Raw genomic sequence first — 25,540 nt, 5'->3', positions numbered from 1 at the left:
AATCCGTCCCTCACAGTAAAAGTGTTAAAGCCACATCTGGTGAAGAGGATTGGCTTGCAAGAGTCCTGTACTAGTGTCGCATTAAAAGCACCCAGCATGTACTATTAAATGACTGGCACTCGGATGAGCATTCAGCTGTAGAAACCAAGCCAAATCAGACTGGAATCTCATGCAGCTCTCTGGCTTGCCAGTTCTGGTTAAACCGTCCAGCATGGAAAATGGATGTTAAAGGATGATGGCAGTGTGTATGTGTATATATGTATATATATTACATGGAAAGTGCAAGCATGAAAAGTAATATTCTTAAGATTATAAACCTGGAAAAGAACAGGACAAGTTATTACACCTGTAAAAGTATAGGACAGGCTATTACTTCTAGTAAAGTAAAGAATAAGAAACTTTTTACTTAAAATATTGCAGCAAAGATTGCCAGTTCTTCTAATTTATCAGTCTTTATGGTTTTCATCTTTTAAATTTATTGTTCAAAACTGTTCAGCTAATTTGTAAGTTTGTCTAATTAGTCACTTTTTACTGTATTTAAGGTAGTAAATTAGCCAAATTCTACTTAAATAAGTATAGTGTTATTTGTAAACTATAATAAAATAAGTTTTAATATTCAAATTTTAATTTTAGCTGCAATATTTTAAGTAAAAAGTTTCTTATTCTTTACTTTACTAGAATAGCTTGTCCTATACTTTTACAGGTTTATAATCTTTTCATGCTCGCATTTTTATATTACTTTGCATGCTCACATTTTACCATGTAGTCCATGATTTTTCCAGGCATTGCTGTTATAAGATAATTAATAAAGTGTCAATTAATAATTTAAGATTTTACCTTATAAAATACTGAAAGATATTTCAATTTTTCCATGTAAGTGATGATAATATTTCAATTTTTTTTATGTTTAATTTAAACATATGTTGTGATTGAATTATTTGATATTATCCATTCATACCAAATTAATGGCAGGGATTTTTACCATGCTGTTGGTTGCACCATGGTTCAACAAAAGTGAAAAACAAGACCCCAAAACCATCAGTTACCACCTTAAGTAACCAAATTTTGCAATATTAGGAGGTCACAGGAATTCATTCAATGAAAAAAAAAAAATTCCAATGATTCTGGGATTGAGCAAAATTTTTTCAAACCAAAATAAGGGATTTGCAGCATATTAGGAGGTCAGTGTACTTGATTCCATGCAAAAAATGAAATTTTTTTTTTTTTCTTAGCGAAACTCGTGCGAATGTTAATATAGAAATTTACCATAATGTTGTTGTTATTTAGCCTCAAATCAACCCTGATACTGCAAAACTATCATCAGAGACATTCCAGCCCTCAGCAAAACGTCTTTTTAGGGATAATCTAGGACATTATGTGCAATGGGCATGTGATTTAGGTAGGAGAATATTTTGGCTGCTATTTTTAGCGTGTTGAGTGACCAGGTAGAGACTCTTTTATTGGTTTGATTGCGTGATGAGATTTTTTTCACATATGTAATATGTGTAAAAAAATATCAACAGAAGTTAGAGAGTAAGTCAAAAGCTGGAGTTTCATGTATTGGTACTTATGAAATATGAATTTGTCCATTGTCACTCTGTAACTTTTGATGAAATAACTTCTAAAATACAAAATTTTGTCAAAAACATTAAGAGCAAACCCTGTTCTATGTGACACATTCTACCAGTATTGGAAGTTTCAAAGTGTTTAGTTAAAAAAAATTAATTAAATAATCTGTACGTCAAATTGAATAGATCTGAAATGAATAAAAAGCAAAGTCGACCTTGGCAGAATTTGAACTCAAAACGTAAAGATAGACGAAATACCACTAAGCATTTTGTTCAGCGTGCTGATGTTTCTGACAGCTCGCTGCCTCAGAATGTAAACATTCATTTTAGAAATATATTCTTATTGCTTGAGGCATTACTTCCTTTCTTATTTTCCCATTTCATGACATTTTACCTCATAACTATTTTTCTACTAATTTTTGTTCAATGTGACTAATGATTCTGAATTCCTCATACATTTTTCTATCATTTAAGCCTATACTTTTATTTTAAAATTAAAAAATTTATTGTTAATTGAAGATGAATACCTGCCTTACTGCCCAACTTGAGGTATGACATATTTTGATGTAACTTTTTTTCTACTGAACCAAATCTCAAACTATTTATGCCAAAGTGTAGCTGAGGAGCTGTCCTCTATAAAACTATTAACAGTTTGCAATTTAGTTGAGAACTGAATTAGTGGTGAAGCATGGAAGCTGCTGCGATTGATGAAATCATCATCATCATCATCGTTTAACGTCTGCTTTCTATGCTAGCATGGGTTGGACGGTTCAACTGGGGTCTGGCAAGCCCGAAGGCTGCACCAGGCCAGTCAGATCTGGTAGTGTTTCTACAGCTGGATGCCCTTCCTAACGTCAACCACTCCGAGAGTGTAGTGGGTGATTTTATGTGCCACCGACACAGGTGCCAGACGAGGCTGGCAGACGGCCACGCTCGGATGGTGTTTTCGGTGTTGAACTTAAGAATATATTCAACCACTACCGTTATACATACACACACATCACATCAACACAGTGAATAAGAAAATTACTACTACTCCAAATACCTTCAGTTTCCTTAGCAATTACTAAAATGTTGACTGAGAAAACAAAACAAAACAAACTGAATGTCAGCCCATGAGAGATTGTCACTGAGGAAGATCATTTCTAGAGTAGACAATTATAAACTCTAATTACAAGGTATTTGATGGATGTAGTTGTAGTTAGTACTGAAATAAATTTTCCTTAATTATTTTAATTATAAAGTTACCATCTTGTCACTATTATAAACTTGACAGAGACAATGATAGAGCATTTACATGGTTGTTTGGCCTGCTAGAAATAGTCAATTTCCCTTAAATCATACACCCACTGCTTTAAAAAAAGTATCCCTAAAATGATAGGTTGGTCAAATCTACCTTTTGATTGTAAGTTTATTTGGACCTGAAGCTAAACAACAATTTTTTCATTTTTGTTTTACCAATTCATTGAATTTAATTTATTTCTGCACCACTCACTTAACCATTTCCTTGCCTGCAATACCCTCAGTGATTAAGGCAGTAAGCTGGCAGAACTGTTAGCATGCCGGGCAAAATGCTTAGCAACATTTCATCTGTCTTTATATTCTGAGTTCAAATTCTGCTGAAGTTGGCTTTGCCTTTCATCCTTTCAGAGATGATAAAATAAGTGCCAGTTGAGCATTGGGGGTCAATGTAATCAACTTAGCTTCTCACCAGAAAATGCTGGCCTGGTGCCAAAATTTGAAACCAATATTCTCAGTGATTATAAATCTCCTCTGCCCACTATTCCTGGAGGTGAGTAAAGAATCACCAGACACCTCCTCTATAGGCTCCTATCAGAAGCAACAGTCATTACATTTTCCAGTTGTATTTTCAAGTGTGATCAGCTGAGACTAAAGATATTATCTAACCATTTCATTCTTGGTCTACAGCTGTTTTGAGATTCTTTCCTGTGGCATTCTAATCACATGTTCATAGTACTATAATCTCTCAATGTAGAGAAGTAGCTCAACCTGGAGAGACTCCTTGATCTCCAAGCTACACATCCTATTAAGTAATGTTTTTCTACAATCTTTCAGAGGAATCCCATTTTGGCTGCCTGTATTTGCGATTGTATTCTTTCGGTCATTACCCAACATCCATGAGTAGAGGCAAGGATAGACATGGAAACTGAATTGAAGATATTAAGTTTTTTTGGGGTTTTTTTTTCTCAGCCTCTTCTCTTCTGAAGAGAGAAAGCTGGTGCATTATGGTGCCAGCATCTATAATTCTAACATCCAATTCAGCTTCCTGCTTCCATCACTCATGAATATGGCCACAAGATACTTAGACAACACACACACAAAATTGGATTCCTTATCAAAATTCAACTCATAGCTGATTTTTCAATCAGCAAATCTGATAGTTTCAAAACTTTTGTCTATACTGAAACTAGGAATCTTAACAAATCAACAGTGAATTGTTACATCAACAACAAACAAATACAACTGAAATTAATTAAACATTCAAGATACATGCGGTCTTGAGAGATACAATGGCTATAACTAGAAAGACTTGTCAGTCTGCCTCATGTTCCTGGTGGACAAAATGGAAAAAGCACTGCTCCAAGGAGATGCACTGGAACAAACCACTCTGACTCACGAGTCTTACACTTGCAAATAGTCATCTCTGTGCCCTGATAGCAATGAGCAGAGATGTAGTCTGGTGGAGGGGGCAAGAATGCTGGAAGTCTCGATTGCCAGAGGGTTGCCCACAAATCTGTCAGACAGTGGCAGGCACTCTAACAGTTTGCTCTTTTCAGCCTGACGAGCAGCAAAGAAGGTTGGCAGTTGAACACAGTAGATTGTAGTAGGTGTCACAACATGTGGAATCCCAGATGAGGGGCCTGCTATCACAGAACAAGAAAACTGTCATACACTCTCTCTCTCTCATATATATATAAAAGAGATATTCTGTCCATTTGTGTGTTTGTTCATTTTTTTTTTGTCCACCAAAATGAAAGTAAATGGTTCAAGGGAAGCTATGATGCTATTGCCTAATTTGTTTCAACAAAAATTATGCAATGGTACAACACTAATTGTGCACAAACTTATGAGAAGCTGCACTGAGGCAAACATTCTCACTGGTTGTGGTAAAGATGACACTGTCTTCTTTCCTCGCATACCAGTTATACCATCTAATGTCTCATTCCAATTTGAGCCATTACAGTTTCCTATCCCACTTTCTTTTGCTGTAAGCATTAATAAAACTCAGGACCAAACACTAAAAGTTGCTGGACTGCAACTTAATGAACAAACAGAAGTTCGTAAATGAAATCCATCTTTTCCTGCTCAATTATTATATGTTTTTCTCTTATATAATACACACATACAGAACGAGTAAACCTAAGTCTGTAGCGAAGTCTCACCCTGGTTCAGATTTGAAACTCAATCTTTCAATTCTCCTTTGGCATACCACCTATTCAAACGTCAAAAAGAACAGTGACAAATGGATGTTCCACTTGACCCGTATCCTTTTCAGTGCCATTGCAGTCACCTGGATTCCATAAAGCTATTCTTCCGTATGATATAACCTATTTTTCTAGCTTCTCAGCCCGAGAAACAGTAAATGTAATTACCTGATCAAAGACAGGTATTACTGCTAGTATATTATATATATATGTTTGTGTGTTGGTATTTGTCCTCCCCACCATTGCTTGACAACTGATGGTGGAGTATATACCTCCCCGTAACTTAGCGTTTCAGCAAAAGAGATCGATAGAATAAATACTAGACTTACAAAGAATAAATTTGTTCAACTAAAGGCGGTACTCCACTATTGCCACAGTCAAATGACTGAAACAAGTAAAAGAATAAAAGATAAAAGTGTGTGTATACATACATATATATATATATATATATATATATATATATATATATTATATATATATATATATATATATAGAGAGAGAGAGAGAGAGAGAGAGAGAGAGAGAGAGAGAATGTATGTGTATCAATCGAAGCATTTATTAGCTCAGGATGGTCACCAACTAATAAGAGACTGAAGTTATTTTTATTTAAAATAAGTGGAAACAAAGAATTTTTAATATATGCACGTTAAGACGAATTGTGTGAACCAATAAACGTTTCATTTTGAACTGAGAGAATCCGTTTCTATATTTCTGAGCCAAATACATGCGAACGTGCACAATAAACTAAAAAGGATAACAAGCAAAACAGCGGAATCTCTTACACGGACGACAAAATTACTAGAAATATCAGCCAAACATACTCTAAATAACACTACCATTTATGTAAGGAAACATCGGCCGGTGCGAATCCGAGTGCTCTAAAGCTAAAAAAGGTGAGATGATCACGGTTGGAATGCTTTTGATAACAGGAGTAATCGATCAGAGCCGACTTGGGTGGGGGGGGGGTGATGGCTAAACAACTAAAAAGGAAAGGAAATTCGATTCTAGAATGTTTGCAGGTGTTGGAATGAAGATATATTTCTCACAGAAATACAGGAAGAAAGATGAAACATTTCTCGTCAAAGCGACAAATAAGACAAATGGAAGTAAAATATAGACTAATGATTAATGATTTCCTTCGCCTGCTGCGAGAATGAAAATTGGTTGGTTCGTTGGTGCAATGTTGTTGATTCCTCAGTAATTACAGGATAGTATATCTACAAGAAGCTAGATCGATCGATCCGATGGCATAGCTGTTGAATTTGAAGTAGAGAAAGTAATCGAAGAAAAGGAAGAGTGACGGAAGGTGGGGAGTGTTCGGTATATTGCATATTCCAAAGTAAACAAACAATGTCAGCCATCTGCCAAAGAGTGTGTGCATGTGGGTGGGTGTATACGTGTGTGTATGTCGCTCAGGTCGAATGTAATATGATAAGTCAATTACACGAAGATAACTGCTAAAAATATTCAAACAGCATGATATAATTCTGTATCCTAAAACTCTCAGGTTTACCGTTATGCAGAACAGATTGTAGTCGTTGTGTGTGTACAGCTACATGAAAATATATACATCACAGCAATACAAGGCGATGTACAACAAATATGCTGTTCTTCCAAGAACATATTATTAAATATTTACAACACAACTTAGGACAACTAAAGGCTTGATTTAGCGGGTAAAAATAATGAAAACAATTTGGAAGCAGCCATGGTATTCACTAGGACTGATTATTGAGGGGTTGTAGTATTTATAACATAAATAGCTGCGTGTGAATTTGAAACATTGTCGAATCAAATTATTAACTTCGGTAACGGTATTAATAACTGGGTTTCTTCCATTCCTTTTGTTCGTTTAGTACAGTTATATTTCTTATTTGCATTTAAAGTATTTGAGTATTTTAAAACTGATAATAAAATAAGGCGGCCGTGCTTTGCATCATTTTCGCAGCTAGGCAATAATAACTCTATTTACAAGACACGACAAATGAAAATGTGGGATCTTACCGTATTTTTCATATATTTTATGAGGTTGTATAACTTCCAGAAACTGTTTTGTCATAATAAAGAGAAAACTCATTCCTTTCTCCATGGATTTTTCCTCATTTCGATGCTGTTGAGAAGAATTCTGTGCGAATGAATGGTCAACAAGTGAAAAAGCTATTAAGATCCATAACAATAACACGGAACATGGAACTGCAACCGATTTTATTCCTTTTCTCTCCATTTTTCTTCCAGATGGAATGTATTATAAAATCCTTGTATTTAAAACCTATAAATAATAATAATAACAATAATAATAATAATCCAATTAAAATTAAAGACATAATATAAAAATGTTTTATTTATCAACATTGTTTTAGTTAATTATGTCATTTGTTTTTTACTGTACGGATATGGAAGACAGAATATTTGCAAAATGGGAGTTATATATATGTATTCTAATAAAATATATATACACACACACACACACACAATATATATTCCAACTTATATATATATATACACACACACATATATATATTCCAACTTATATATATATACACACACACACACACACAGATATGTATTCCAATTAATATACATACACGCATCTATATATTCCAATTCATATATATATGTATATGAACTGGAATCTTCAGTAAAATCGAAAAGTTACAATTTGAATATACATAAAAGTTTAAAACTTTACAAGAGAAAGACGAGTAACTAGCTACCTTTGTTTGTAGTATGTGTATAATTTACTAGAGAAGCACCTGCCGTTAGCTCTGCTAGCGATGAAATGAAGAAGAATAAAACAAGGATTCCCTTTAGAAATTGTGACGTCACTACCAGTCGCTCCGCCCAGAAATACTTTTCACGTGTATTTGAGGAGTGTCGAAAGGAGTAAAAATAAATGAATGAATAAATAAGTAAAAATAGAGGAAATCAAGTTGGGGAAAGTGCCGCCTGCGCCTTATGTCGTTACTGTACAAAAACTACAGTTACAAAGATGTGTACCACACAAATTTACTTAACTTACTCGATGGCCTTTCTTAATAATGAATGAGAAGGTATTGGTTTACAAATCCGTTAACCTGTCTCTCACAACATATGTTAACAGGGAAAACAAAGCTTCATTAAATGTATTTCACTGATTCTCTTTTAAAAATCATAAACAAACTCCAGTCCATGACTTACAAATTTTGTGTGCTATGTGTGTGTGCGTAAAGAGGGGATGTTCATTTTTAAATGCTTTATTACTTAAAAAAAATATATTTTTCCATTTGCAGTCACATAATTTACAAATCAGTTATATACTAAATCCAGTTCGGTTGCCCGTATGCACGCTTCTCCAATAAATCCGTGGCCTTGTACCAATTTTAAAAAATCAATATATTATTTAGAAATATGATACGTATCGATTTCTTTTGACTTGGTATATATTTTAGAAAAATAATACGGTATATTACTGGTACTTATTTTACCATTCGAACATAAATGAAAAGCTGAATTAAGCTAGCAAGATTTGAACTCACAAACTAGAGGTTGAGGCAAAGACTGTTAGGCATATTCATATAAATATCATAAATAATTGTTTCAAATTTGGGCACAATGTCAGCAATTTTAGGAGACAGGTTCAATCAATTACATCGATACCAGTAGAACACTGGTATTTATTATATCGACTGCAAAGGATGAAAGGCAAAGTGAATGTCGCCGGAATTTGAACCCAGAACGTAAAGCTGGAAGAAATATCACTAAGTATTTCGTCCGGCATGCTTACGACCTGCCAGCTCAGCACCTCAAATATCAAAATAAAAAGTTAAAGTAATTGATATTTTAAAAGTGGTTTACTAACTGAGATACAATACATTCTTTATTTTGTTTTGTTTTATATTTTTTGTATGATCAAATCGACCCCAGTACGTTTTTTTTTAACGTCTGGTACTAATTCGAACAGTCTCTTGCTGAACGGCTAAATTACGAGAACGAAAATAAACACATACACAAACACACACACATATTTATATACGTACATATTACCCGCTACCACATGGTTCTGAGCTTAGTCCCACAGCACAGTATCTTGGACAAATGTTCACTAAAGCCTAAGGCTCACCAAAGTATTGTGAATGCATTTGGGACATGAAAATAGAAAGAAGCTCATCACGCACACATAAATATAAAATACAGAGATCAAGATGTAAGAAGTACGATATATATATATATATATATATATATATTATATATATATATATATATATATATATATATATATATATGTGTGTGTGTGTGTGTGTATATATATGTGTGTGTGTGTGTGTATATATATGTGTGTGTGTGTGTGTGTGTGTGTATATATATATATATTATATATATATATATATATATATATATATATATGTACGTATGTATATATATATATTATATATATATATATATGCCGGTGGCACGTAAAAAGCACCATCCGTTCGTGGCCGTTGCCATCCTCGCCTGGCCCCCGTGCCGGTGACACGTAAAAAGCACCATCCGATCGTGGCCGTTTGCCAGCCTCGCCTGGCACGTAAAAAGCACCCACTACCAGACTTACCTCCTCCAATTCATTCTCTACGTTCAGCAGTCTTTCATAATGGCATCTCCAAGCCTCTTTCTTTGCAGAATCATTAGATGCAAGTGCACCATCATTCATGCAGACACATTTCTCTCCAATGATATCACGATTTTCTCTCACACACTGTCTTGCAATTCGAAATACTTCAGTTCTTTGGTCCTCACATTGCTGAACGTTGGCAAACTTCTATTCTGCTACCCCCTTGGCTATATATACCTGTATCCTAGCTTCCCTTCTGGCTATCTGATAGTTCCCTGCTACCCCAACTCTTTCAGGTCTTCCAGGCCTGTTTCTTTGCTCTAATGGCCCTGTCTACAGTATTGTTCCACTACCATGTTACCCTACGTCTGGAAGGGACCTTGCACCAGCCACAGATTTGGTCTGTGGTGCTCAGCAAGCTGTCTCGCAAGAATTCCCAGTTGCCTTCTATTTTACATGTCTGTAGTTCCTCTTCCCTCTCATCAAATTTCTCGATAAGGATATCCCTAAATCTCTAACCATGTGAAGGGTTCTTAAGCTCCCAAGTCCTTCTTTTCCAGATTAGCCTGCTTCTTGGCATCCTACTGGCCTCGAGTCTAAAGTCACCAATAACTGGTCTATGCTGGTTGGGGGTACATTTTTCACCAGGGAGGGTCTTTGTATTTAAGAGCAACCATGCATCCCACTGCCTGGTGAGAATGAAATCAATCTGGCTAACAGAGTCACCTGATTTATAGGTTATCAGGTGGCTGGCTGACTTTCTGAAGTCGGTATAGCAGATCAGTAAGCCAGATATATACATATACACACACACACACACATAATGGGCTTCATTCAGTTTCCATCTACACAATGCTTTGGTTGGCCTGAGGCTATAGTATAAGAGACTGCACCTGATACCTTGCATTTGGTAAGCAAGCTTCTTTTATTCATTCAATTGGCCACAAGGGTCTTACAAAGAAAGGAAGGTACGGGCTGGACATGGACATAATGAGATGAAATGATTGACGATATGATAATAATGAGGGCAACAGCAACGCCTGCCAATTGCTGTTTACCTGAGCACATTGTTCTTAATAAATACAATTTGAGGCAACAAACCTCTTACATCACAAAACATAAAGGAAGCAATTAACCTCTTACAAAAAAGCCATTATGAGGCAGTAACCTCTTACATAAGTCAAAACACAGTAATTACAATAAATCAATACAAATGAGGCACCAAGCCTCTTACTTTAATTTATTATTAGTCTTCCAGACTGAGTAGACTTCTCACCTTGGTCAAGATGTCAAGTCGAGCCGCTTGAATACAAAATTGAAAGGGTCCGCCAGGAAGGAGTTCATTATCCTGCACAGATCTGTCTCCCATATGACCTCCGCAGCCACCTGCAAAGGCCAGTCAGGGTCCTCCGTGCAGGACAGAATCCCCTACCTTCGGCCTTTCCTTTTAAATTTCTTGATGAAGTTTTCTATTGTCCCTCCATTATAGAAGAGGACCACAAACTCCTCCTCCACAGCATGGGAGGCATCTACAGTCTCTACCTTCGGTGGCACAATTCCCATGGAAGGTACTTTGGGACACGCCAGCAGTGTATCACAAACTGCCGGCAATGTCCCGTTTTTCTTTTTTTTCCTCTTTTTTTCTTGAGCCACGGGAGGGTGGTGTTCCTCTGCTTTGTCCAATGTTGCCCACCTTTCGTTTCTTTCCTTTTTTCAAGGAAGTTTCCATCTCTTGACTTCCTCCCTCTCTTCCTCCAATGAGAGAGCAGGTAGCAGTAATTTAATCAACTCCTCCAGGACCTTATTTTGGTCCTTTGGGCAGTTCTTTTTAATATGGCCTGGCTCCAGGCACAGGTAACACTTGGGGAGGGGGGGGCGTCCCTCAAGCATCACCGGATACCTAGACCCAGCAATACTTAAAAAATCTGGAAATACCAGATTTTTGGCTGATTAGGTCCATAGGATCAAAACAGCTTTTGACCCCTCCCAATCAGCCACAGGCAAAATGTTCATATTGAGTAGCTTGGTACTGCTACCACCCAGACCCGAATTTTTGTATAATGTAAACAAGCTAAAATTTAGTGCCTTGCAATCTGCAGAAAGAGTGAAAATGGCTGACAGAAGCCCAATGAATTACAGCTTTGGTGTAGTAAAATTATCTTGATGGAAAACCAAAAGTAACAATTTTTTGCTGGGTATCCCATTTCAGGTAAAGCTATATTTTATAAATCTAATTTGTTAGTGCATGCAGATTAGGAATAACATGTAACATACACCTAATGGCAACTACCTATGTTAGTTTTCATATATCAATTTTACTAATAATACTTTAAGGATTAGGGTTAGGTTTTCTTTTACAGTGTTATTGAAAAGATGGCAAAAGAAGAAAAAGAAAACTGAAATATTTAGTATTTTAAGCATAAACTTTCTGTTATGCTTGTAATGACCAAAACATTTGAGAATGGACATCAAGAAGCAAAAAGAAACCAGCAGTTACCAACACTTGACTAATATTTTATAAAAGCAACAGGTAATGATTCACAAATCAAAAGGGATCAACAAATTTCATAACAATCATAGACCAGTGGCTTAGCTACTATGACAAAAGTTCAAAATCTCAACTAAAGGAAACAGGAAGTAACACAAATGGGAGATTGCATTACTTCCTGTATCCTTTAGTTGCTGAGACAAGATCTGCAGCTGAAACAACAAAATTTCAAGAATCTCAATTATCTTGGTCATTGAGGCGTCTTAGCTAAGGATGAACTCATACTAGTGCTTTAACCCTTTAGCAATTAATCCAGCCATATCTAGCCCAAATATTCTACCTGTTTTATGTTCCAACTGTCCAGATCTAGCCTTCACATCATCCCTACAGTGTCAGTCTAAAAATAAGTAATCACATCACTGAAATCTTGAAACTACAAGATAAAGCATAATTAATTTTTTTAAATGTGAATAAATAAACTTTACATTTGACAGAGTAATATGAATGCTAAAGGGTTAAGGTCTTTTGAAGCAATGTCACTGGAACCACCCAAATGAAAACTCTAAACTGTCATTAATCTTTAGCATTCAGCTTACCCTATCAAATGTAATGCTTATTTATCCACATTGTTTTTAATTAATTATGCATTATCTTGTAGCTTTGAGATTTCAATGATGTGATTGTATATATATATATATTCTTTAATGACATTGTTGGATAGGTGTGAAAGGTTGGCTTTAGCTAGTTTGAACATTCAACAGATAGAATATTTTGAATGCTAAAGGATTAAAAAACTTAGTTAGCTTTTGTTCAAAGGGGCTTTTCCAGTTGATTTAGATAATTCAGCAATAGAAACTTTTATTAAAGAACATTCAAAATGATGTTGATATTAACCTTGTAGGTGAACTGACACACTTCCATTCATACACCAAATAGAACTATTAAGGAAAAGAACATATTTACTACAAAGTTCTGCATCAAACCATTTTGTAAGATAATATTCGTTTAGCGTTCCTTAACTGGAGACAATACAATGACTCTTCATATGTAAACCTACACCGAAGACATACAAACACAGAAAACTTGCTAATTTCTGCATAGATTGAAAGCATGATGAACCACCTTAATTGATTTTTTGACTATACCAAGGGAGCAAGAAACTGTTCAGGAGAAGGATTATTTTTGCAGCTAAAGAGAATCCAACACAAACTGAAATCAACAGAATTTTAAGAACGACTGTCTGCATTATGTACATAGAAAGCAATAAGCTGTGTACCTAGCCATATGAAGAAACAATAACTGTTAAATTTACTTTTTATTTATTCCTTGAGGTGTCAAAATTTTCAACACACCACTGCAACTGGGTCACCAATACAATGTGTTTTTAGATAACTAACAGCTGAAAGAATAAAATTTCAAGAATCTCAGTGATCTTGGTAAGTGAAGTGTATTAGCTAAGGAAGAACTCATACTGTCTCAAATCAAGTCATTTACCAGACAAGTACAATTCCAAAAATTAATTATCTTGCTTTTCAGAAACCAAGAAAGAAAATATTTAAAATTATTTAAGCATTAATGTGCTATTAAATAATTAAAAAGTATATATGTTAGCAATTTTTGTGAGACCTAGAGTAATTTTTTAACAAGGAACCTCCAAGCTTTCTATAGCTTAGGTTCTTACTGAATCCAAATCCAGCACTGATAATATATATAGGGCTACATTATTCAATATCTTTTACATTTTCTTGAAGATGATAGAGTATGAAGTGATAAAGATTTTGGTTATATTTTTAGTCAGCAAGTAGTCCCATAAAGATTCAAACATCAGAGTGATTTTGGCTGTGATGGCTTTCACCATAGATTTGCTCAATAAGGACTGAGCTGGAGCTAAAGAGCAACAACATCAAACTTGACATCCTAGTAATAGAATATAAGAGAGTCAATATGAATTGTTAGAAATAGTACTCCAATGTCCTTCAAAGTTACACCCTGTAATCTTAGAAAAGAAAGATACATTGGAATGTGCTATTATTTACTAGATTATTTGTGTCTAAAAAAGATAGGATGGCCACTGCTGGAATGTTTTTGATCACAGGTCTATTCTGTGAGGGCTGACCTGGGAGACAACAACATCTGCATACCTGCTTCTTAAAGACTTCATAAATATATCTTCTCCAAAATACAAAATGAATTTGATACAAAAAAAATTGCTTTATGTGTTATAGATTACAGTTTGAAAAAATATAAAAGAGGATATACTACTAAAAATCAAAGCAAAAAATACTAAGTAACTTGAGTGTTATGATTAATAAGTTGTAAAACTTGACAAAGACATGTTGTTCTCCAAAAGCAGAATTATGTTACTATCATTGAATCTAAATAGCATGATCCAAAGTAGCCTTAGTAGATAAATAAATGAGATGAAAACACTGTTGGGTGTGGGAAGATTAAGTGGACCCATAGTACAATTTCTATCTATTTATTCTCCAGAGATATACTTTTACTTGTAGTGTTAATAACCTTTTATTTTATTTATTTATTCATTTATTTATTTACTATATAGTGCATGATCAGTTGTTTTATGTCTGGAATAAGAAATACTTTGCTTAATTGAAATTATATGAAAGACAGAACAAAAGGTAAAACAATACTGAAGTAAAGAAACATTTAACAGATCAAAATACATATAAATAAATTTTCAACACCATCTGCCTTCATATAGACAGACAAACAGGTAGGTAGGTAGTTAGGTAGCTAGCTATGTAGACAGACAGATAGATAGATATACAGGTAGGTATATAGACAGATAGATAGATATACAGGTAGGTAGATAGATAGATATATAGATAGATAAATAGACAGATAGATAGACAGACAGATAAATAGACAGACAGATAGATAGATAGATAGATAGATAGATATATAGATAGATAGACATGTAGGTAGGTAGATAGATTAATAGAGATCTTTTCAATGAAGTGGCATGTACAACATTAGAAGAAAAATTATAAATCTCCATTCTTTGTATCTGTCCTGTCTCCCTCTTGTTTTCCTCTAACTTTCTCTCTATAATCCTTTCTAGTGTAGGCACAAGGCCTGAAATTTGGGGTAAGGGATTAAGTTGATTACATCAACCCAGTGCATAACTGGTACTTATTTAATCAACCCTGAAAGGATGAAAGGTAAAGTTGACCTTGGCGGAGTTTGAACTCAGAACACAGCAACAGGCGAAATACTGCTAAGCATTTCGTCCAGCATGCTAATGATTCTACCAGCTTGCCACCTTAATCTTTCTCTATATAATGACCTGCATTTACACAAATGCACAGTTACATTCAGTATTATCTGTCTGTGTCACAATATGTATGAATGTATATACATGGATAAACACATAATTTTCTCAACACGATTGTTAAAAGGAGTTTGTTTAATTATAAAGTTAACACTTATGATGATAAGAAATTTCTTTGTATAACTATAGAAGTGTGTATACACAACCTTGTTTTCTCCTAACTTCCTGGAAAATGAATATTCTTTAACAAAATTTTCTGCAAATACATTTCAGGTGATGTAGATTATAATTCTATTGGAATTTGTTGTGACCATTTTTTCGGAGAGGGGTAAGGAGTTTTAGATAATTCACATTCTTTGACATGAGGTAGATTAAAATTTATCTTATATTTTTTACTTGTTTTAGTCATTCGCTTACAGCTATGCTGGGGCACTACCTTGAAAATTTTTAGTCAAATGAATTGATATAAGTACTTACTTTTTGTTTTTTTTTTAAGCTTGGTACTAATTCTATCAGTCACTTTTGTCAAACTGCTAAGTTATGGTAACAAACACACACACACACTCACACATACCACAGGCTTCTTTCAGTTTCACCACTACAAGCTCATGAAGTTTAAGTTGAAAATTGAACTTGTAATGCTATGTTTTCATCATTGATTCTTAGAAGAAATACTTAGTGTTGCAGAAGCATAATTTTTCATCACTGTCAAGTCCAGGCATGGTCAGATTACATGCATTCTATTTTTTACTGTTTTTACAGTAACAATAAAAGAGAGGGTCAAAATCATTTAGGTATGTAGTAGTAGTAGTAGTAGTAGTATAGTAGTAGTAGTAGTAGTAGTAGTAGTAGTTGTAGTAGTGGTGGTGGTGGTGGTGGTGATGGTGGTGGTGGTGGTGGTGGTAGCAGTAGTGCAAATAGTTTAATTCTTGAAACATCATTGCTAAACACTGTCAAATCCAAATTTGATAGAGCAAAAATGAATGTTTGCTTTTTCTTCTCTTCATGATCAACCAATAACTGAGTTTTGGGATTTGCTTGTATCACACTGCTCTAAAAGATAAAGACCCCCTTCAGTCATGAATGACCATGGGATCGCTGTAGAAAGTTCTCTTCTAAGGCACAAGTCTGGGGAAGGATGTCTATGGAAGACTAGCAGTTGCCCATGCTTACCAGCCTCCCCTCTCCATGCCACCGTTGTTATTCAAGGGAAAGGCAAAGGTCAATACAGCTTGGCACCAGTGACATCAAAACTCATCTCTACAGCTGAGTGAACTGAAGTAACATGAAATAAAGTGTCTTGTTTGAGAACAACACACAGCCCAGTCCGGGAATCAAACTCACTACCTCATGATTGTGAGCCCCTTCACACTGCTCTAAATCCACTTGAACTTATGGAAACACAACATGTCCCAGCTAAAAAAAAATGTAATTAAAATAAATAATATTAAAGGGCAAATTCACTGACATAACCAATTTCAGATCTATTTACATTATAAGATACATTTTAAATATAATGAAAACAGTCATAATTCAATCTCCTTTATCACACTGAATCTCTTGCTCCTTTTTCAGTGGCTATCAGTAAAGCTTCTGTAGAACCAGATCTACTGGATACCTACTTTCTTACACTATACATTAGTGGTCCCTGACCTGTCAGAACTTTAGCAAATACTCTGTTGTTGTTATTTTTTACATCAAAGTCTTTATCATCATCATCATCATCATCATTGTCATTTAACATTCGCCTTCCATGTGGCATAAATTGAACAGTTTGGCAGGACTGGTAAGCCAGAGGATTGCACCAAGCTCTATTGTCTGCTTTGGCATGGTTTCTAAGGTTGGATGCCCTTTCTAGTGCCAACCACTTTACAAATTGTGCTGGATGCTTTTTATGAGGCACCAGCAAGGTCACCACATAACTTATAAGACAAGACCCCCCTCAACTGAGGTGGGAGTAATAATGAGGGAGGTGGTGGCTTTGTGCCTGGTGATGAGAGGTTAAAGTATGATAGAGGGATAGGAACAGGTGTCTTGCACAGAGAGAGAGAGATGCATGGCTACCCTAGTTGGAAAAGGAGAGGAGAGAGATAGGGAGAAAGGGGAGAGAGGAGAGAAGGGAGAAAGAGAGGAGAGAGAGAAAGACAGACAGAGAGTGAAAGAGAAAGAAGGAGTGAAGATGGTGAAGATGTGTCCGGATATACTTTTAAGTTACAGGGAGGGGTATTCAAGTGAGTGGTACAGAGGATTGGAAAGGATGTGTGAGCAGTTAAGTTCATGAGAGTGCAAAAGGAGAGTGGAAGATGGCAGGGAAAGGAATACAGTGAGTGAACATGGGTGAAGGGAGGGGGAGTTAGAAAGAAGAGTTGCAGAGAAAAGGGTTTCTCATTACACTATTTCCATCACATGTATTAATAGAGCTTTTTCCAACTCACTATTAACTTAGGTATGACTCAGGGATCAGTTATATTCTCCATATTTCTCCTTCATAATAACAGCTTACCTGCAAACACATGAGCAAATGACACTACCTTTCACTGTTTAATAGCCATTCATATCCATGTAGACACATCACACAAATGTATGCTCTACTCCCATGAACAAAAACTTTGAAAACATTCTCAATGAAAACAACAATATAGACCCCTTCAAAAAGACCAAAAAACAGTCACTATATTTATCAGAGAAACATACATTACAAATAAAATGGCTACTAACTTACAGATGGGCTTCACAATCTTTGATGGTCATTCATAGCAACTGTCAACATCATCCTCATCATTATTTTGATGTCCACTTTCCCATGCTTGCATGATTGGATGGAATTTGTCAAAATAGATTTTCTACAGCCTGATGTCCTATCTGTTGTCTACCCTCACTCGTTTCTAAGGAAGCTAATATTTCCCCATAACCAAATATGTTTTTAAAGAATAATGGAAACAAAGGCCACTGCTTGCATTACTGGGACACTTGCTCACAACTGTTACGCAATGTTAAGGCAAAGAAACAATAACACACACATACACAATATATATACAATAGGATTCGTTCAGTTTCTGGCTGTCTACTGCATCCACTAACAAGGCTTTGGTTGGACTGGGCTATAGTGGAAGACATTTGCCCAAGATACCATACAATGTTATTGAACCTGGAACCATGTGGTTGGGAAGCAAACTTCTTACCACTCAGCCATGCCTGCAGATATATATCTATAATCTGAAACAACATCTCAAAGGCAAGGCCTTCTCTTCAAGGTAATAAATAATTCCAACAGTAAACAACTACTAACTAGCATCAACTAATGGAAATTCATCAATTATGAACTCACTAATTTAGGAGGCCATGAAAATATTAAGGACTTGACCCTCCTACCTTTGAGTAAAATGAAAAAATATAAAGTAATCATAACATTCTTCAAACATTCAATGTTTCATGTTGTATGTTTAAACATATTAAGAGAAATTTTCAATTTATAAATTGCTGTCTCTTGCTGCTGCTACTTAAGGAGGCCTTTGGTAAGGATATAGCAAACATTCAGAGAATGTATGTGTGGTATGTTGATTTAATCAGCGTTCCAATAATGAGTATTGTATCTGAAGATTTATATCTTGATGCACATGGTCTTCTTTTTCAAAACTGGTAGATATGACTGCCACACCAAGCAGACAAACTCCATAGAAGCTCTGTCACAAACTTGAAAGAACCATGTGCATTTTAATTACACTGTTGCTTAGCTCCAGGTCAATCTTGGTTCTTGAGAAGACCTGTGATGAAATGTATTTAGACCATGACCATCCAATGTGTTCTTCCTTTCCTAAGCTGATGTTATGATTAGAAGGAGATGCTACAACAGATCAAGCAATCATATATAGACTCTCTCATTGGTTTGATGTTTTACTAAATAAAAATAGGATAGGGTGAATATCACCAAGTATATTGATATAAAGCAATCTTGATGCCAATTTCAAAATTCTGCAAGTGACAATAAAAGCAAAACTGCTTTTGGTAACATGGATAGAAAAAAATAAAAGATAGTTTCTAGCTTTCATTGACTTGAAATCAAATAGTCAACATTGACACGAATGTGAAGAGAGAATTAACTAACTATTCAAATAAAACTTCTACAATATAATAAAACTGAAAAAAAAATACTGGTATTATACAGATAGTTTTGTTAAAAAATTGAAGTGAACTAATTCAATGTAATACCTGGATGATTTTTTTCCCCAGTATAAAATAAACCTTTGATCAGATCAGATAAAGATAGTGTAAAAAAATCAACTAATTAATTATGGAATTCCATGACTTTATATCTTTCAAACCCATAACCAGTTTCAGTTTTAATCTGACATTTCGATCAGCACTATATGACCTTATAGCTGCAGAGATTTGTGCTGTTTTAGCACAAACAGAAATTTAGTATCAGGTATTTGGATGTAGTTTCTCACAAATGTTTCCAAAAGCTGGATGCCCTTTCAACAACTCAACAATATTATGAATTCTAACTCAAATTTGGTTTATATATATGGAGCAGGAAGCAGTCTATTTTACTGGTACTTAATTTACTGACCACAGGAGGACAAAAGACAAGGACAACCTCAGTGAAATTTGAAATCAGAATGTAAAGGAACACATTTAAAATACCACAAGGTATTTTGTCCAGTTCTCCACTGATTCTGCCAATCTACCATGCTCTGTTTAACCATAATATTACAGTTGAAGTTTGTAACTAAACAGAGATTTGCAGAGCTACCTGCATTCTCCAGGGGCACAATGCAATGGTTAGGGAAGGTTTGAACTTACAACCAATATTGAAAATATCTTAGCCATCTTTGAAAATTTAAATCTGAGAGAGAGAGAGAGAGAGAGAAAAGATAAGGGGGTTGATAAAGAGAGAGAGAGAGAAAGAAACTAGAAAGGAAGATGATAGATAGATATATATAGAGAGAAAAAAAGATAAAGAATTGATAAAGTCAGAGAGAGAGAGAATTAAGCAATAATGAAAGTGAATGTTTAGAAAGTTTCATAGTAAAATATGACTCAGTCCACTAACTTATTAGTATAAGCAAGCATCTGATAGCTGTTGATACACACACACACACTTTCAATTGTTGCTGTTGTTTAATCTAAGGTCAGTCTTGATTCAACATATATGATGAGAAACTTTTTAGTCAATATCATATTTTTTTTTAAGATGGCAGGATATCATTTGAAAGAGATTTGGCTATTCCTAATAGATCAAGCAGCCACATCAGATTTTCTATCTTCAATAATATATATGGATGGTAATAAGTGCATATTATGCTTTAAAGATATACGAGACTTGACTTAATGAACAGTTGTTACCAAAAACCCACACACCAAAACTGAATCGTGTCAGTGTTTATATTCTGCAAGACCCGGTTGCAGCTAAAAATAACTGTTCTTATCTGATTGCTGGAACCAAAACACAAAATAATATAGTTTTTAAATGAGGGAAGGGAGGTGGGTGCTATTCACAAAAATCCACCTGAATAAGGCTCAGATATTACATTATGAAATATAAGCCTTATGACTCAGAAGAAACTACACTCTGGTCTGTATTAAAAGCTGTTTTATGAAAAAGTTATTTTAAAAGGATGATGTGCAGGTGTGGCCGTAGGGTAAGAAGTTTGCTTCCCAACCATATGGTTCTGGATTCAGTTCCATTGTATGACACCTTGGGCAAGTGTCTTCTACTATAGCCCTAGGTTGACCAAAGCCTTGTAAGTGGATATGGTACATGGAAACTGAAAGAAGCCTATTGTATATGCATGTATGTGTATGTATGGGTGTGTTCATGTTTGTGTCGCCTTGTTTTGACATTGAATGGTAGTTGTAAATGGCTGTCACTGCCATACAAGCAGTGTTCATTCTGATCTTGAGAAAATATTACCTTGCTTGGAAATAGGTGAGGGTTGGTGAGAGGAAAGGCATCCAGCAATAGAAAATCTGTTTCAATAAACACCATTCATTCCATGCAAGCATGGAAAAATTGATAACAATGATGATGATGATCTCAAATGGAACCTGATTGTAAAATTTCCCTCTTTCAGCTCTTTATGTCTTGAGTTCAAATTCTGTTAAGGTTAACTTTGCCTTTCATTCTTTTGGAGTTGATAAAATAAGTATCAGTTAAACATTGGGGTTGATGTAATCAGCTTGGTGGCGAGCTGGTAGAATCATTAGCATGCTGGATGAAATGCTTAGCAATATTTCATCCATTGCTATGTTCTGAGTTCAAATTCTACTGGGGTTAACTTTGCCTTTCATCCTTTCAGGGTCGATAAATTAAGTACCAGTGAAACACTGGGTTTGATGTAATCGACTAGTCTCCCCAACCCACCCAAATTTCAAGCCTTGTGCCTATAGTAGCAAGGATTATTATTATTAAGGTAGCGAAGGTGGCAGGTTGGCAGAATCATTAGCAGACAGGATAAAATGCTTGGCAGCATTTCCTTTCATCCTTTCAGAGTCAATAAATATCAGTTGAGCACTGAGGTAAATGTAAGTAACCCCTCCTCCAAAATTTCAGGCTTTGTTCCTATAGCAGAAAGGATTAGAGGTAGCAAGCTGGCAGAATCATTACCATGCTGGACAAAATGCTTTGTGACATTTCTTACAGCTTTATGTTCTGAGTTCAAATTCTGCCAAGGTTGACTTTGCCTTTCATCCTATCAAGGTCAATAAAATAGATACTAATTAAGCATTGGGGTCGATGTAGTAAACTTGCCCTCTCCTGCCAAATTCCAGGCTTTGTGCCTGAAGCAGAAGGATTATTCTGGTGGTAGTGGTTAGGGTGTTGCAGTCATAATTGCTAGATTGTAGATTCAATTCCCAGACTGTGCATTTTGTTCCTGAGAAAAACACTTCATTTCCCATTGCTCTGCTGGTGGGAGAGTGCCAAAATTGTTGGCGTGTCGACAAAGATGCTTTATGGTATATCTTCCAGCTCTCTATATTGTGAGATCAAATCTCACTTGGCTGGAGAAGGCAATGGGAAACCACTCCAGTATTCATCCCAAGTCTAGTCATGGTAGCTGAAGCTCCAATGGTCTACTTAAAGGTGGCAGGGGAGGGTATTGCCCCCATCACCACCACCACCAGGTCATATAGTGCTGGAGAAGGTTTACATGCATAGGGCTTTACTAGATATATATTACAGCCAAATATATCTTACAAGTTATAATGACATAACTTAGAAATCTAAAGATTGTTTTAAGAAAAATATCAAAGATAAAAAAGTTACAGTCATGTATAATTCACCAATTTTGAAGCATTTACTTATTCATTTCAGTATTTTGTGAAAGCCATGTAATTTTTATCACATTTCCCATTATCACTGGATTCATTTTTAATTCTGTCACTTTTCTCAAAGATTACCTGTGCATACAACACTCAAGACATTTTTTTCTGGTATTCCACTGTTTAAAAACAAAGGTGCACAACAGCAGCCCTCAACATTTTTACATTGCTGATTCACTTCATTCAAGATAATTTTTTCCACAGACTAGAGAATATCATCATCAAAACACAAATTTGAAATCAATAATTATATACATAATACATACATATTACATGTATAGCACGCATATAATGCAAAAACATCCTGCAGACAGTGCTAGTTGATAAAATTTTAAAATTTATTCTTTGTGTGTGGTCCAGTACCAAATGACCCATGGTCCAGGTACATTATACATGAGTGCGTTTATGAATAAATAGGTATTATCATCACCAGATGGAACAAAAAACAAAATGTTAAGACTTTCAGACTAAATGGCATGATACTGTGTGTGTGTGTTAGTTTCAAACTTCTGCCCTTTGAGTTCAAATCCTACTTTGCTTTTCAGATTCAATAAAAAAGCACCTACTAATTTTTAAATTCGATTCAAATAACTCGACAATCAAACAACTCAGCAAACTGCACTGGTATGTTCGTGTGTGTGTGTGTGTGTGTGTGTGTGCATGTGTGTAGAGGACATAATAATCAAGAAAACAGAAAAGGTCAATGTGTTTCTAAATTCAAGTTATCAGTCTTATCACAGGAATATATTCTTTTTACACAGGTGCACAAGTGTTCAAAATTATGCTTGAATGGCTATATGGTTAAGAAGTTTACTCTGTAACCATTTGGGATGGACTGATAGCACAGATCTTGGGTACATGAGTTGTATCATAAACTTGGGTTGGTAAATGCCTTTTGAGTAACATTTGATACAGAGAAACTGTACAGAAACCCATCTCACATATATTATAAAAAGGTTGGATGTTCTGAGAAAACAGTCACATTTAAGTGGGGATAAATATTACTGCTCATTATAAAACTACTTTTGACCAGCAGTTTAATTTTTGCTTAATGGCTTATTTAACCAATCTGTTTGTAGAAACCATTAGTCATACATGATGTCCCATTCAAAACTAAATAAATTTGACTCTACTTTTAGTATTGGCATTCCACCTCACCAGTTAAAGTTGATTCAGCAGAATTTGAACTCAGAACGTAAAGACAAACGAAATGTCATTAAGCATCTTGTCCAACGTGCTAATGATTCTGCCAGCACGCCACCTTACACGTTCCACCAAAACATTGCCAAGCCCCACTGGTAGGACAAGTGCCTCACCTAGGGAACCCTTGCTGAACATAGTAGTTTGACTTGTTAGAAATAGCAGCCAAATCTTCAAATTTTTACTCTATCATCTTAAAAAAATACATTTGAGTCGTATGAGGTCATTCAACTGAATATCTGCATAACAAAGATCAGGGCTGGGCTGGGCTGGCCTGGGACAACTAAACAAAACATGAAGAATGTTATACTGTTTTTTAGTATAGTCATGTTAGAGCCAACCTCACAATTGGATACTGGATAACTTTTCAAAACACTAAACCATTTAACATCCAATCAAGGTAAAATCAATCATTTGATTATACAAGCAAATAACATCAGTTCCAGCTTTCAATGAAAAAAAAAGAAAAAAAAAACACAAAAAAGAAAAAGAAAGGGAAAAAAAGCATGAAATGTAGCATTAAACAAAACATTTATTTGGTTTGATATGAATAAAGTGATTCTGGAATCTGTTTTCACAATGAGTAATCAGTACTTAATGTTTACCAACAACCTACATTAAAAAGAATCGAAATGTGTTGCCATTGTTCTTGCTATTTCAATGAATTAAATAAAGATTATCGCAGTCACATTCCATTTATTTCTTGTATTATTGTTAATTCTTTGATAAAATTCATCTATAAAAATAATCTTAGCAGTAAGTAAAATTTGTAAAAGTGGTATGAATCTGAGTAAAATTGGGTAATCGAAAAATTTTCAAAAGATAAGTGAAACGATTGTTATGCCAACAATATATCAATAAAGAAATAGCATGAACTAGGTGTAAGATCAGTATTTAGTCCTGTTTTATTATAGAAACCATATATGTGAAACAATAATTTGAACCTCGGATAAAAATACCAGCAAGTGTTTAGTTGTCAGCCTGCCTTTCATACTTCTGGGATCAATCAAATAAAGTACCAGTCAAGCATTAAGATTGATGGAATCAATTGTACTCTTCCCACTAAATGTGAGGCCTTACATCCATTTTAGCATTCATCATTATAACTGACCAGCAGAATTTATATAATTAGAACCAAGAAGCAAGCAGCAAACCTATCTCTGTATCTTTTGCATCTTTTCAACCACCGGTATGTAATTCACACTAACCAACCAATGAGGAAGCGCCTAATGTGGTTGTTCGACTTGTTTGAAATAATAGGCAATTCTCCTGCAAAGCATAACCCACTATCTTAAAAGATGAAAATAATTCAGTAGATAATGATAGCTTTAGACACTATGTTTTAAAGGTCATGGATACATTACTTTTGATTAGACATCTTTTCAATAAGGGCTGACCTGGGGGCTAAAATCAACAACAACTGCAGTTGAAACTAATTAACTCAAAGCATTAATTTATCTGTCCTCCATAATATAATATATATATATAATATATATATATATACATATATATATATATACACGTATATATATATATATACACGTATATATATACATACATATACACGTATATATATATATATACACGTATATATATATATATATATACACGTATATATATATATATATATACACGTATATATATATAATATAT

At 34.9% G+C, this 25,540-nt stretch overlaps 1 protein-coding gene across 7 annotated transcripts in view; it reads right to left on the bottom strand.

Moving 5' to 3' along the window:
• The window catches only part of LOC115210705 (prominin-1-A), a 132,398-nt gene that overhangs the window by 91,534 nt on the left and 15,324 nt on the right, over positions 1-25,540 (bottom strand). For 6 of the 7 annotated variants that reach the window (XM_036502043.1, XM_036502045.1, XM_036502046.1 and 3 more), the window contains exon 2: positions 7,019-7,283. In XM_036502043.1, the coding sequence (XP_036357936.1) occupies positions 7,019-7,238 (220 nt within the window). In that variant the 5' untranslated portion in view covers positions 7,239-7,283. Of the gene's footprint in view, positions 1-7,018; positions 7,284-7,728; positions 7,883-25,540 lie in introns of those variants that run through there. The other variant, XM_036502044.1, reaches the window with a different exon arrangement.

Source organism: Octopus sinensis, linkage group LG4 (assembly GCF_006345805.1).
Source record: "Octopus sinensis linkage group LG4, ASM634580v1, whole genome shotgun sequence".
Classification (NCBI taxonomy): Eukaryota; Metazoa; Mollusca; class Cephalopoda; order Octopoda; family Octopodidae; genus Octopus; species Octopus sinensis.
This window is presented reverse-complemented; position numbering and strand designations above follow the sequence as displayed.